Consider the following 13,738-nt stretch of genomic DNA (forward strand, 5'->3'; position numbering starts at 1 on the left):
AAAAAAAAAAAAAAAAAAAAATCTTCTGAGTCTTGAAACGGCGTCAAGTCAATTAGTAACTTTTTCTGACTACTTGTGCTGTTAGTCTAAAACTACACCGTTTTAGACTAACAGCATCTATGCGGTAGTTTTCACTACCGCATAGAAGCCAGATCCAACTTTGACAGACCGCTGGATCTCATCGACGTTGACGCTAAAGATAGTGACACGTGGTGGTTAATAAGGACAAAAAAAGACGTTAAGGATAGAAGTAGAAGGACGCTTTAATTAGGTGACTTGAGTGATGAGTCCTATTACGACACGTGGACTTTGAGAATGGACTGACTGCCACATCTTACAACAACGTCATCACAGGCGTACTAGTTTCTCTTAACTTTAAAGCTGATAACAGCTCATAACGGTGTTGGAGAATAATTATTGTTTGCATGCGATAATTAAATAATGGTTTACTTTAATAATAATATTAAGCAAGAAAAATTATCCCCCCCCCCTCCCACTAATGAATATATGTATATTATTTTTATTATAATATGGACAAAAAAAAAAAAATCAAATCAAATTGAGTTAAATCTATTAAATGGATATTTTTTTTTTCAAAGTAAGTATATTTTTAATAGGATTGAAAGCATCTAATTCTCAACTTGGGCTTATCTCTAATAAATAAATCACGAAATATCTTATCTACAAAAATAAGCAGTAAAAGTTGTAAGATTGTGAGAGAATTCTAATTACTTTTTGTTGAAGACAATCTCTACCGTTTATTTTTGCACGTAAATATTTCTGGTGATTTTTTTTCACCGGAGATAAGGCATCACATGCTCTAAAAATAAACGTCAATTTAATAAATATGAGTGAAGAAATTTTCTATAACTCATTTTTTTTTTTTAAAAAAAAGTAAATATATCATAAGTCTTTAAGTTAACTCGTCAAAACTGAAAAATTCATAGGTTTATTTATTTTTTTAGACATTTTACTCTCTTGATTAATCGAAATGCCAAATAAATCTCTACCATTAAATTTTTGTAACGCCCGTTAGTCCCAATTAAAACGCATTATTTTACCGCGTTAGCATAATAACTTTTTCATCAATTTAACTTTCAAAAAAAATGAAAAAATTGAAGGGTTGGCCAGTAGTTGGGCTGCCACCCCTGGCCACCCTCAACCCCATGCTAACGTGGTAAAATGATAGTGTTTTGATTGTGACTAATAGGCGTTACAAAAATTTAATGACAAGAATTTATTTGGCATTTCAATTTACAGAGAGTAAAAAATAAAAAATAAATAAAAATAAAAACTTAGAAATTTGACTACGGACTTATGCTATATTTATCCTAAAAAAAATTAAGAAAATTGCCCTTATAATAGTCAAACTTCTATTTAAAGAATAATAAAATGTATTAATGGTTACAGTTAGGTGTGGTGACCCTAAGTCGTGTTTGTTTGTTTATTCCATTAATTGATTGACAAATTTGATCCTCTTGCGACTTTCTTATATGCTGACTTCACTGTCGTTATTTCAGTCTCTTTCCATAGCGCTTAGTGTTGAACGAAAGAAACTTACAAACCTGCATTTTTAATTCATTTATTTAGATTCTTTTATATAATTAAATAAGAGTTTTTTTTTTTTTTTTTTTTGTAACAAACCTGCTTCATAGAAAACAACAAACTTACAAAGACCTCAAAAAGAGGAAAAAGCAAAAGGTGGATCCTTGCCACTACAAATAGGGATAGAAATAGGAGGAGAAAATAAGGAGGGAATGTAGTTCGAGATGACTCTTGCCGCGGCCCTATATGCCACATGAAGGGCGCAGAAGTTTGCACTTCTGTGAACTTTCCTAGCCTCCCAAATAGAGGAAATTGGGAGAAGTGAAATAGTATCAGAAATTACATGCTCAATCTTCCAATCTAAGACTATAGTAAGATGTTGTAAAGAAGAAATTACAATAGAAGAATCACCTTCTAAAATAAAATTTTTTAAATGTAAAGAGACTATCAAAGAAGCTGCCAGAAGGGCTGCTTGAGCTTCACCAAATGTGGGATCACAGGGAGGCCTTACTTGAGAGAGAGCTTTGACAATGATGCCTTGAGAGTTTCTGCAAACAGCTGCTTGGACAGAGAAGAGATCTCTTATGGTTGTATCAAAGTTTACTTTAAAACTGCCTGCTGGAGGAGGAGACCAGAGTTCTCTTACTGGAGTAGAGATAGAGTTCCAAGCTGCAAAATGTTCTAAAGATATACGTTTGATGTCTCCAGCAAGAATAGAGACATCAGGGAATACACCTTTATGAACAACTTGATTTCTAGAGAACCATAACATATCACAAAGCACCACAGCATAAATTTGGAATAAGTGAGAATCTGCTAGAGGGATACCAAAAGATTGATGTGGAGATAAAATACCTTTGATCCAGTCGGAGAGGCTAAGGGAGGACCACTTCATAGAATCCAATGGCCAGTGAGAATATCTCCAAGAAACTCTAGCAAAGAAGCATCTGAAGAAGAGGTGAGAAAGAGAATCCTCTTCTACATTGCATAGGGGACAAAATAAATCGGCTGGAGGGATGGGAAACACTGCATTTAACCTAGTCTTGGAGGGGATAATATCCCAAGCAATTTTCCAAAGGAAAAGTTTCAGTCTATCATTAAGCTTTAGATTCCAGAGAAGTTTCCATTGCTTGGGAGCTAGGGGGGAATTGGGTAAAGACCTAGAGCTACTGATGAGTTTATAGGCAGACTTGGTGGAGAAAAGACCATTAGAGGAAGGAGTCCAGATGAACTTCTCTGTCGTGGCAGGGTAGATAGAGATTTTAGCAATCTCCATAACACTGGATGAGTCAAAAAGGTGGTAAACCAGAGGAAAATTCCATGAGAGATGAGGGGAGTTAAGGTTTTGAAGAAAAAGATCAGAAACAATAAGATTGGGAAAAGGGCTAACCAAAAAAGAGGAAGGAGATGGAGTGAAAGAAGGAAGAGTAGGAATCCAAGAGGAGCTCCAAATCGGGAGAGAGGAAGAGCTATGGATTCTGTGACAGGCACCTTGAGAGATGAAGGGGAGAGACTTAATGATACCTTGCCATAGCCAGGAAGAGGAAGAATGGGGAGAGGGGGAGAGAAAAGTACTAGAGTGGAGATACTTACCTCGAAGTTGAGCTACCCACATGGAGTCTGCATTTGAAAGAAGTTTCCACCCCAATTTGGAGATAAGGGCTAAATTCACTTCTCTCATTTTTCTGATTCCCAAACCTCCCAACTCCTTTGGAAAACAAATGGAGTCCCAAGCCTTAAGAGATAGATTTCTAGCCTTCTTGGGAGGGAAACCCCACCAAAATTTTTTGAAGATCCTGTCGAGATCAGTGCTGGTGCTGATGGGCAGTAAAAAGGAGCTCATTGCATAAGAAGGAAGAGCAGCAGCCACAGATTTGATGAGAACTAAACGACCAGCTTGAGACAATGTCTTAGCTCTCCAGCCATCAATTCTGCTATGAACCTTGTCAATAATGCCTTGAAAAGCTCTTTTCTTAGAGTTGCCCATCAGAATAGGGAGACCAAGGTAAAGGGAGTTTGAAGGATTAGAAGGATAAGGTATAATGTTTGAGATGGCTGATGAGGTAGCAGGGAAGGTGTTTTTGCTAAACCTAATGGAAGATTTAGCTGGATTTATGGACTGACCAGACCAGTAACAATACTTATCCAGACAAGACTTGATACATGAAGCTTCAGAAATAGTGGCTTTACCAAAAATGAGGAGATCATCAGCAAACAAAAGATGATGGATAGCAGAACAGTTTCTTGAAATCTGGAGGCCTTTGATGGAGCCTAAACTTTCCTCTCTAAACATGAGTCTAGAAAAAACTTCTGAACCCAGAATAAAGAGAAAAGGAGATAGAGGATCACCTTGTCTCAACCCTCTCTCAGGGGAGAAAAAACCAAAAGGGCTACCATTTAATAAAATGGAGAAAGAGGAAGAGGTAATGCAAATCCTAATCCAGTGGATCCAGATGGGATTGAAACCCAGCTTTTCCATAATAGCAAGGAGGAACCCCCATTCCATTCTATCAAAAGCCTTCTCCATATCCATTTTGAGAAACATATAACCACCTTTTCCTTTTTTGTTTTTGAAAGTATGCAGTAACTCATGAGCAAGAATCGTGTTATCTTGGATATTCCTACCAGGCACAAAAGCTGACTGCAGTGGAGAGATAATCTTGGGGAGAAGATATTTCAGTCTGTTTGCCAGAATTTTAGTAATGAGCTTGTAAACTATATTGCAAAGGCTAATAGGTCTAAACTGATGAGCAGTATGAGAACCACTAAGCTTGGGAACCAAAGTGATAAAGGTGTGATTCTGTTCTCTCAGAAGGTGATTATTCTTGAAAAAATTCCAGATACAGTTCAAAACATCCACTTTAACTAGAGACCAGTATTTCTTGAAAAATAGGACAGTAAAACCATCTGGCCCTAGGGCTTTAGTAGATCCTAGACTAGCAAGAGCTTGAAGCACTTCAGCTTCAGAAGGAATGGAGCATCAAGAGACATTCTCCTCCTCAGTGATAACGGGAGAGAATAAGTCCAACATCTCAGGATCAATGGGGGGGCTAGAAGAAGTGAACAAGTTGGAAAAATGGGCAGAAAAGGTTCCACCAATTGCTTCTCTAGAAGAAATCCACTCACCAGAAGCCAATTTTAGAAAATTCACAGCATTAGATCTTCTTCTAATGAGAGTGGAAGTATGGAAATACTTAGTGTTAAGATCCTTACAAGTCAGCCAGGTTTCTCTGGACTTAGAACGCCAAAGACATTCTTCCATACTGAGAAGATTATCCAAAACTAATTTCAGACTTACTTCCTTGTCAAAAGTGGAAGAAGAAGGAGGAGCTTGTTGGACAGAATCTAATTGGGCGAGAGTAGCCTTTATCCTTTTTTGAATGTTACCAAAATGCAGGGAGTTCCATTTCAGTAAAGCTGTTTTGGTATTCTTGAGTTTCTTAGGAAGATAAATAGTAGGGTTACCAGGAACTTGTTTCTGCCAAGCAACTTTGATAATCTGTTCACAAGAAGGGGCTTTTGTCCAAAATTCCTCAAACCTAAAAGGTCTAGGAAGGAAAAGGGAACGACTATTTGTGTTGAGAGATATGGGATTATGATCAAAGTTAAAAGCAGGGAGGTGGAGCAGGGAAAATTCAGGATGTAAATGAACCCAATTTGGGGAAGCCATACCTCTGTCCAATCTTTCTTTAATAATGGCAGCATCTCTTCTGTTGTTACACCAAGTGAAAGGGTTTCCAGCAAACCCTAAGTCAATCATACCAAAATGATCAATGAAGCTTCTGAAAGGGCAGTGAGATGAGCTGGAGACAGGTCTCCCACCAAGCTTCTCAGATTGATCCAAAACAGAGTTAAAATCACCAATACAAAGCCAAGAGGCTTCAAAAAATTCACCAACAGAGGCAAAAGAGTCCCAGAAATCCAACTTATCTTTTATGTCAGGAGGACCATAGACACAAGAGAGAATCCAAGGAGAGTGAGGGGGGTCAGAAAAGCACCATGCAGAGATGTTGTTCTTGTTGGTAATGAAACATTCAAGATCAACTCCTGGGCGCCAAGAGAGAACCAGGCCACCACTAGAGCCGGAGGGAGCCACTTGAGACATAAGGAAAAACCCAAGTCTGTTTAAGATAGCAGAAACTTGGGGAGGGGGAGATTTAGTTTCAGAGAGGAAGATGACATCAGGGGATTGATCACGGATCAACACCCTCAAACTTTGAACTGCAGCAGGGCGAGAGAGCCCCCTACAGTTCCATGCTAGGATCTTCATTGATACTGGGGAGACTGAACACAGCCTCCCTTCTTCGAAGAGTCAGCTTCAGCAGCCACCACTACTGAAACCTGTTTGTTCTTTCCCTTACGAGCAGCTTTAAACATAGATCTTGCTGGAAGCTTCTCAAAAGAACCAGTAGAGAATTCTAGAGAAAGGGACTCAAAATGATCTGAGGGATCAACAATTTCATTGTTAGCACCAGGTCCTTTCTTAGGAGTGGATTCCAAATCAGATAGGCATGGTCTTTTCTTGTTTACCAAAACTGAAAGGGAGTAAGGAGAACTAGAATTGGGAGAATTCAAGCTATCCGAAGAGGGTAAGGAGGGTTTTTTGGGGGGACGAGTGTTATAAGGGGAGATTCTAGAATATTTTTTGTATGTGTTTTTTTTGGCGGGAATGGAAGGTGACTTAGAATTTTTTGAGGCCGTTGTGTTTGAAAAGAGAGAAGTGGAAGGCTTGAGTTGAAGTTTTTGGGCTGGGTTATTCAATTGGGGATTGGTGGGCCTTATGGGGGTAAGGTCCATTAAGTTAGAATCCAATTCTAGGTTGGAAACTAACAAGCTGGAAGAGGGAGCTAGTTTTGGTGGGAAAAGTTTAACAGGTTTCTGAAATAGGGATAAGGCATTTAATGTATTTTCCAGGGAGGGGTCAAGTCTTGCAGCAGTAGGTGGGATATTTTGTGAGGGAGGAGCTTGAGTAAGGGAACAATCAGGTCTTGGGGTGATGGGAGTGGGATTTAGTTGTTGGGATGTCAGAGAGTTGAGAGGATTGAGGAGGTTTTCTGGCTGGTTTACGTTACTGGTATTGCATGTCAGGGTGGGCATTGAATTTTGGTCAAGAACAGAGATAGGTAAAGGAGGGGTGGTATTCACCTTCAGGTTCGCTAAAGAAGAGGAAGATTGCATGTTGGAAAAAATAGTGACATTTAGAGAAATTTTATACCTGGATGGAAATCTTTCTCCTTGAGGGGCAATACAAAAATATTGCTTATGACCTATCTTCCCACAGTCAGTGCAATAAGCATCCAATCTTTCATATATCAGATTAATCCAAGAAATGGTACCATCATTTCTGGTGAAGGAAAAACCAGGATTAAGAGGCTTGCTAACATCAATATTAACCAAGAGCCTAAGATAGCTGCGAAAAGTGGAATTAACACCACTGGAATTATCAACCTTCACAAGATGGCCAAGACCTTTTCCAATAGCAATGGCATTTTTGATAGTCATGTTAAGAAGGGGAAGACCATGCACTTGAATCCAGAAAGGGACCTCTTTAAGAGAAAGATCTCCAAGAGAGGCTGTAGGAGACCATTTTTGTAAGGCTAGTAAGGAACCATTAACATTCCAGGTAGTCTGTTTGAGGATACGGTTAATATGTTCTTCCTTGGAGAATTTGAAAAGGAAAGTGTTTGGGCCAAGAACGGCAAAGGAAAAGGGGTTGGCAAAGAACCAGGCTTTGATCAGGGCAGCATTAACAGATTGATTGTTGTGGGTTTTTTGGGAGATAATATGTCCTACTAGTGGAAGAAGTTCTTCACAAACTAGATCAGGAGGGAGAGTATCGAGTTGTGAGGAAGGATCCTCCCATGTTAAGGCTTCAGTTTGGGCAATGAGAGAGTCGAGATCTATGGTTGAAATATCCATTTGCAAGAAATGAAGAGAAGAAAAGAAAAAGGAAAGAAGACAGGGAGATGGGGAAAGCAGGGAGAACACGAGTTCTAGAGGAGCTCTTGGAAAAAAGAGCATGTTTTTGCACAGTGGAGTGATTCTCAGAAAGAAAATATTAATTAAATAAGAGTTCAAATACATATTCTGGACACTTCCTGGATAAAATAAGCTCATTTTCCTTACCCAGAAAAAAAAAAACAAAAAACAAATAGTTCCTTTCTTTCGAATCCATTTTTTGCTTGCATGTTGTATGGTTGGATAAAATCCTTGATGCAACTAGCTTTTGTGGGTGGGCCATGTATGTATATGAAACTTCAACAGTTAAATACACGGGATTCGGATTAATTGCAATTTTCTGTTTGAATTATAGTTTGCACGATGGTAAGTATGAGAGAGTCTTAATAGAAATTCTCATAATTGTCTGTTCAACTCTAAAAATAGACAACTTTAAAAGATTCATAATTGCACGGAATTTCAATCTTAATATTTGTATTTACTCATTTGCGTTAAGAGGCAAACACAAGTAGTTTGAGCTCCTACAAATTATTTTTATTTTTTAAAAATCTATACTTGAATAAGATGATCCCCAAAAATTAATTATTTTCCCTCAAATTGTTTTATATATAGTTTTGCCTCATATCAAAATTATTTGTGTTAACCATATAAAGTCAACAAGACAACCTTTGACTATGTGTTAACCATACAAAGTCAATATTTCCAGTGTCAAAATGACCCCACATCATTGTAAATTTCAATTCAAGATGTCTCTTAATCAGGATTGAAAATATAACCTGATGTCCCTTTATTACATCCAAATGGCCCATTGTCAAGAGCATGATGTTTCCTTGTCAATGGCTTTTGGGTCAAATTGACACTTCCATCTTCTTAACATGTAATGATAGTGATATCTCAGGTTTACCAATAAAAAAGAAACTAATAACAGGATTATATAGCATGTGGGTAAACCTTGGTATACCCAATTCGAGTTAACAATAGGAAAAATATACCCACTTATCGACTTGACTGCAATTTATAGACCGATCCACAAGCACACCACATTTTCTAACATTTCAAAGTTCATCTACTCAAATAAGTGAATCTCATCGAGCTTTTTTTATTTTATTTTTAATTGAAAATTAACTATAATTTGAACATCCAATCATAAAAGATATCCTTATCAATGCTGACTAGTCTCACCAACCAAAACCAAAGAGTATGCCCATCTTAAAAAGGATATGAGCCCCACTCATGTTCTAAGCATTTCGTCAGTATTCCACCAACTCTTGGAGGGAATGCTTTCATTAAAAAAAGTGAAATTCCATTTCTACTCCTCGTTCTTAGAATACAAATAAAAGAGAAAGATATGATTATCAAATTTCACAATTTTGATTAGAAAATAAAAAAGCTTAGAAAAAAACTTTCACAATTTTCATTCATTTTTATATATTTCATCGTCCATATTAAAATTTACAAATTTAATGGTGTATATGTTACTAGATTATTTGAAATTTTATATGACATAACATAATATTCAAATGACCTAACACTATTAGATGCAACAAAATAAAATCTAACCTAAAAAATAAATACCCATATGAGTTCTGGGCTCACACTCTGTTTAGCCCGCCATTTAGCAGCCTAAAAATGCATTTTTAAACAGAAACTGCTGAAAAATGTTTCGTTCGAGTGTCTGAAAAAACAGAAAGAAAAAAAGGTTGATTTTTATGTTTTCAAATAGCAGAAAGAGAGTACATTTAAAAATAAATAAATAAAAAAAATTAAAGATTTTAAATGTCAAACTACAATTTACCAAACATTTAACTGCTTTTGTGTGCCCACTTGAAATCAAACTGCTCATAGACCTCAAAAAGGATTATTTATTAGAGATATCTGCAGAGAATCGGCTAGTTTATTAGTAATGAATCTAGTTCATCCTCAGTAAGTACCAAAAAAAAAAAACTCCCACACCTATTGAGAAAAATCTTTCAAGTAGAATTAGAAATGTTAGAATTAGGATACAAGTAAACGTAGGGATAAGTTACAGTATATACCATCCAAACTTTCTGGGAAGAAAGAAACCAAAACACAACAATTTGAGCAAAAAATAGATATGGTTCCATTTTGGGGAAGAGGGATGATATTTTGAGCTGGGTTTATATAGCTCAACTATGCTCATGCTTTTCAGGTAAGGAAAAAGAAATGGAAAAAGAAAGGAATATCTGTGCAAAATTTAATCCATCATCAATCGTAAAACCGCCAGTAGCATAGGGCCTTCAATTGCACCATCAGTATTCCAACAAGAATCTGCATGTCCACATTGCAAATGACAACATCAATTTTGCAGTTTGTAAAACTCCACATGGAATTATTAAAAAGTACTAAGACACTAGAAGGAGCATGCCACAATCATGAAAATTTATCTGATTATCACGCTTATTGCCTTTTTTAACTTGGACGCCACTAATCAGCCCATACTTCTGTTAATCAATCTGTTTTATGTAGTTTTTAACTTTTATATGCACACAAGTTTTGAATTGTGTTTCTTGAGCACAATCCACAACCTAAAAATATGACAAAATTCATAAAAGCAAAATTGTGAAAATATTTCTGCCGTGAGCTAGATATCAGCAGTATTTTGGTCTCCTACATAAAATAGCTGAAGTTTAACATCGAAGAATGGGTTAGACCCAACATGAATGCAAGGTTTGTCATCGTACTCAAATCCCTCTAACTCCTGGACAAATAAAAGGGTGCTTAAATTAAAAACATCTGAAAGCCCTGACTTAAGAAATTCTTCAGTTTCAGAGAGAAAAGGCATAAGAAAACAAGAACCCTACTCATAACCCATCATATCCTCACTAACAAACCATTGGCAAGAATACAAACTGATGCAAGCCATTCAAACAACTGCTGAAAATGGAAGGCACCCTAGAATCAAATTAACAGTCCTCGTACCCAAGCACAAGATATGGAAACACCACCCTTATGATTAGGATTTCCTTTATTAGTTTGAATCGGTTTAGGAGTTATTTTACCAGTTTTAGTTAACTTAGGATGTTTTAGGAGTTTTAGTTCATTAGGAATTATTATCCCTTAAGGATTAGGAATCCTTATTTAATGCTTAGGATTTGGATTTGTAACCTACATAAAGACATACTATGGACTTGTTTTCATTATCGTTGATTGAGTAAAATTTCTTTTAAAAGAGTTCAGTGGGTTCCAATTATCTTTCTGGTGGATTCCAGAACCACTTGAGTTAATGTGTTTAAGTTACACCTTCCACTACATCAATTAGTATCAAAGCAAAGATTGGCCTTGTTGGATGTCTAATTACAGAGTTTAGGGTGTGGGGTTTCCTGGGGCCATTTCTTTAACACCAAAGGCCTATTTGTCATATGCCATGGGGTTCTATCCAAGAGAACACATGCCACATTATGTTTACCATGTTCGTTACTATCTGAGATCATGCTATCAATAGGAAAAGCATTGGAGATGCCACTCACAACCAGCCTATTGACAACCATTATAAAATAATAATAATAATAATAATAATAATAATAATAATAATAATAATAAAAATAAAAATTAGGTTAATGATGCTATGGACTTATGAGTCTTTATTTTTAATAATTAGGTTAATGATGCTAATAACAATCAGCTTCTATTGTTATGAAGCCTGAGGTTAAGGATGAAAGTATGAATTTAGAGGAGAAAAAATATATCAAGAATAGAAAGGAATTAGAAGAGGCTAATGATATGGGGTTACAAAGTTTTGGTCACGAAAATAAAAGAAGATGAACAAGAGCCAAAAGAAGGTAAAGAGATGCATCAATTAATAAAGTTGTGAGTCAAATGTTAAAGATAACAAAATAAAGAAAGGATCTTCTAAAGTCTTCCATTAAATTAGTTCCAAGTAACTGCTTGTTGGAGACGGAGGATATGTTTGTAGATACTTGGAAGTCACTTAGTGGCACCTTAGGGGATTCCAGGCTGATTTTTGATCCAGGCATTGGAGGAAATTCAACTGAGAATATAATGATTCTATGGCCATCAGTGAATCATCATTGCAATCAAGTGCGGTAATTGTTGATAGATTCTTTATTTTGATTTAGGGTGTCATGGTAGATCAAGGAAAGTTCAATCAAAACTCAAGAATGAGTTTTTCTAAAGCGGAGACTGATGTAGTTCTACATCAGGGATCATTCATTCATGAGTGATTTATGTGAATGGAGACAATAGGATTTTCTTTATTAGTTTAATTCAGTTTAGGATTTGTTTTATGAGTTTTAGTTGATTTAGGATGTTTTAAGGAGTTCTTCCAAGGCAGAGCCCTTCGGACCCACCCCCGGAGAGTAAACCCTGATCCTGTGCACCGCACCCTTGGAAGTTTCTCTACACAGAACTGGTTAAATCGTTGGCTTTTCACCAGGGGGTGTAGCCCCAAGGGATTGTTTGCACCCATGAGGTGTTAAACCTTAGACCTTGAAGGGAGCAAACCCTCAAGACCAAGGCAATCACCACTTGGGCCAACCCCTTGTTCATTTGAAATTTATGAGTCTTTATTTTTAATAATTAGGAATTCTGATTCCTTAAATATTAAGAGTCTTTAATTAATTTGTATCACAATTGCTAGTATTCTCAAGATTTGGATTTGTAGCCTATATAATGGTATGCTATGGACTTGCTTTCATCATCGTAGATTGAATAAAATTTATTTTAACGGAGTTCTTCTATTTTCTTAGTCGATTCCAATTATCTTTCCGGTGGATTCCATAATTACTAGGGTTAATGTGTTTAACTCTTTGTTATTCTACACCTTTTACCATCAGAAACAAAACAACTTAATCAGGTCAGCCTGAAACCAGATGCCAAAAGGGATCTCTTTTGGATTTCCATTTGTTTTCATCAATGATTCACTCGAATATAAGATAGAGATAGAACCACCAAAAAGACAAAAGAAATATTCAAAGCTAACCCATAACTCAAAACCAAATAAACTCAAGTAGGTCTATATCAATTGCTTGAACCTTTAGAAGTGTGCATTTCCTAGTGATTCAGAAGTATTAGTACAAAAAACCTCAGTTTAACTCAGGAAACTGAAAAATATTTTATACATGTACACATATACTTTGTGTGTCTTTATTTTCTTTCACATTTTCTCAGCTACCAAACAACGCATATAGCAGAGCTACTACAAGGAATGTATATCAACAAATGCCCAAAACAAATTATTTGTTTGTTCTTCCTAATTTTCTCAGCAACCAAACAGAACCTATACAAGACAACTAAAAATAAAAAAAACTGCTATAACACGCAGCGGCAAGAAAATGGCACAGCAACTAATTCTTTCTAAAACTAGATTTTCCCAAAGGAAAAAATAAATCAACCCCTCAGAAAAGTCAACAACCATGATCCAAAAACCACTCAAATGGATTCCAGTTAACTTGCTAAAACCCTGATGAATCATCCATTGAAAAGTAACCAAAGTCTAGTTAAACACCAAACAGTGGAATAATTATACTGATTATGACAACTTAACATTAAAAAAGAATTCAATCAAAAATTAGGGCTTGACCAACCTTTTCCGTTTGTGAGTGTTCCTTAGTGTGCCTTTCTCCTCTGAGGTTGTTTTTCGGTGGCTAATCTGTAAATCCAGTAGACCTGGAAGGAAAATAATATGAATGAAGAGTAAATCGGAGGTCTGCTCGGAATTGGAAGGGAAGGAAAAGCAAGAGTGTGAATAAGAAAGAAATAAAGGGCTAGTACCAATGCGAAGACGTGAGCTGCTATTAGGAGAACCACCATGAAAGGCAGTGCTTCGAGGAGCCATGACCGCGACGACGGTGACGGTTGCTCATTCACCATTTTTTGTGTGTATGAGAGAGAGAGAGAGAGAGAAGCTCTCGAACGAAAGAAGGGCTTTGAAAGAGAAGCTCTCTCTATCTGGAATTTTTTTTTTTAAAATTAATATTTTAATAAGGTAAAACAGAGTGTTTTTATTGATACTAACGGTTGTTAAAAAATTTTAACCATAAAAATTTTATTGACATTTTAATTAATCTAAGGAGTAAATTTTTGAAAAAAAAAACTTAAAGAAATAAAAATTTTGTTGCATAACTCAAAAACTTATAATATATTTACCCTTTTTAAAAACATAAAATATAAAAAGTTAATAAACATAAAATATTTAAAGTTAATGGTTTTATGGGCAAGGGCAAGGGTAAGCGGATCCGGATAATAATGCCTAACC

General features: G+C 36.2%; 1 protein-coding gene and 1 long non-coding RNA gene across 2 annotated transcripts; both read right to left on the reverse strand.

Moving 5' to 3' along the window:
• Positions 1 to 1,678: 1,678 nt before the first annotated feature.
• LOC132189495 (uncharacterized) lies at positions 1,679 to 4,078 on the reverse strand. The gene has a single exon (XM_059604238.1). The coding sequence runs from the start codon at positions 4,076 to 4,078 to the stop codon at positions 1,679 to 1,681; it is 2,400 nt and encodes a 799-aa protein (XP_059460221.1).
• Positions 4,079 to 9,457: 5,379 nt separating this feature from the next.
• Positions 9,458 to 13,420, reverse strand: LOC132190303 (uncharacterized). The gene is made up of 3 exons (XR_009441111.1): positions 13,255 to 13,420; positions 13,068 to 13,149; positions 9,458 to 9,792 (listed from the first exon to the last, which is right to left on the reverse strand). It is a non-coding gene; the product is annotated as an uncharacterized LOC132190303 (long non-coding RNA).
• Between the last annotated feature and the right edge of the window lie 318 nt (positions 13,421 to 13,738).

This window comes from Corylus avellana, chromosome ca8 (genome assembly GCF_901000735.1).
Source record: "Corylus avellana chromosome ca8, CavTom2PMs-1.0".
In the NCBI taxonomy this organism is placed as follows: domain Eukaryota; kingdom Viridiplantae; phylum Streptophyta; class Magnoliopsida; order Fagales; family Betulaceae; genus Corylus; species Corylus avellana.

What these genes read in the sequence shown, in the direction of transcription:
- LOC132189495 (XM_059604238.1), bottom strand. Translation starts at nt 4,078, where the DNA reads ATGGATATGGAGAAGGCTTTTGATAGAATGGAATGGGGGTTCCTCCTT.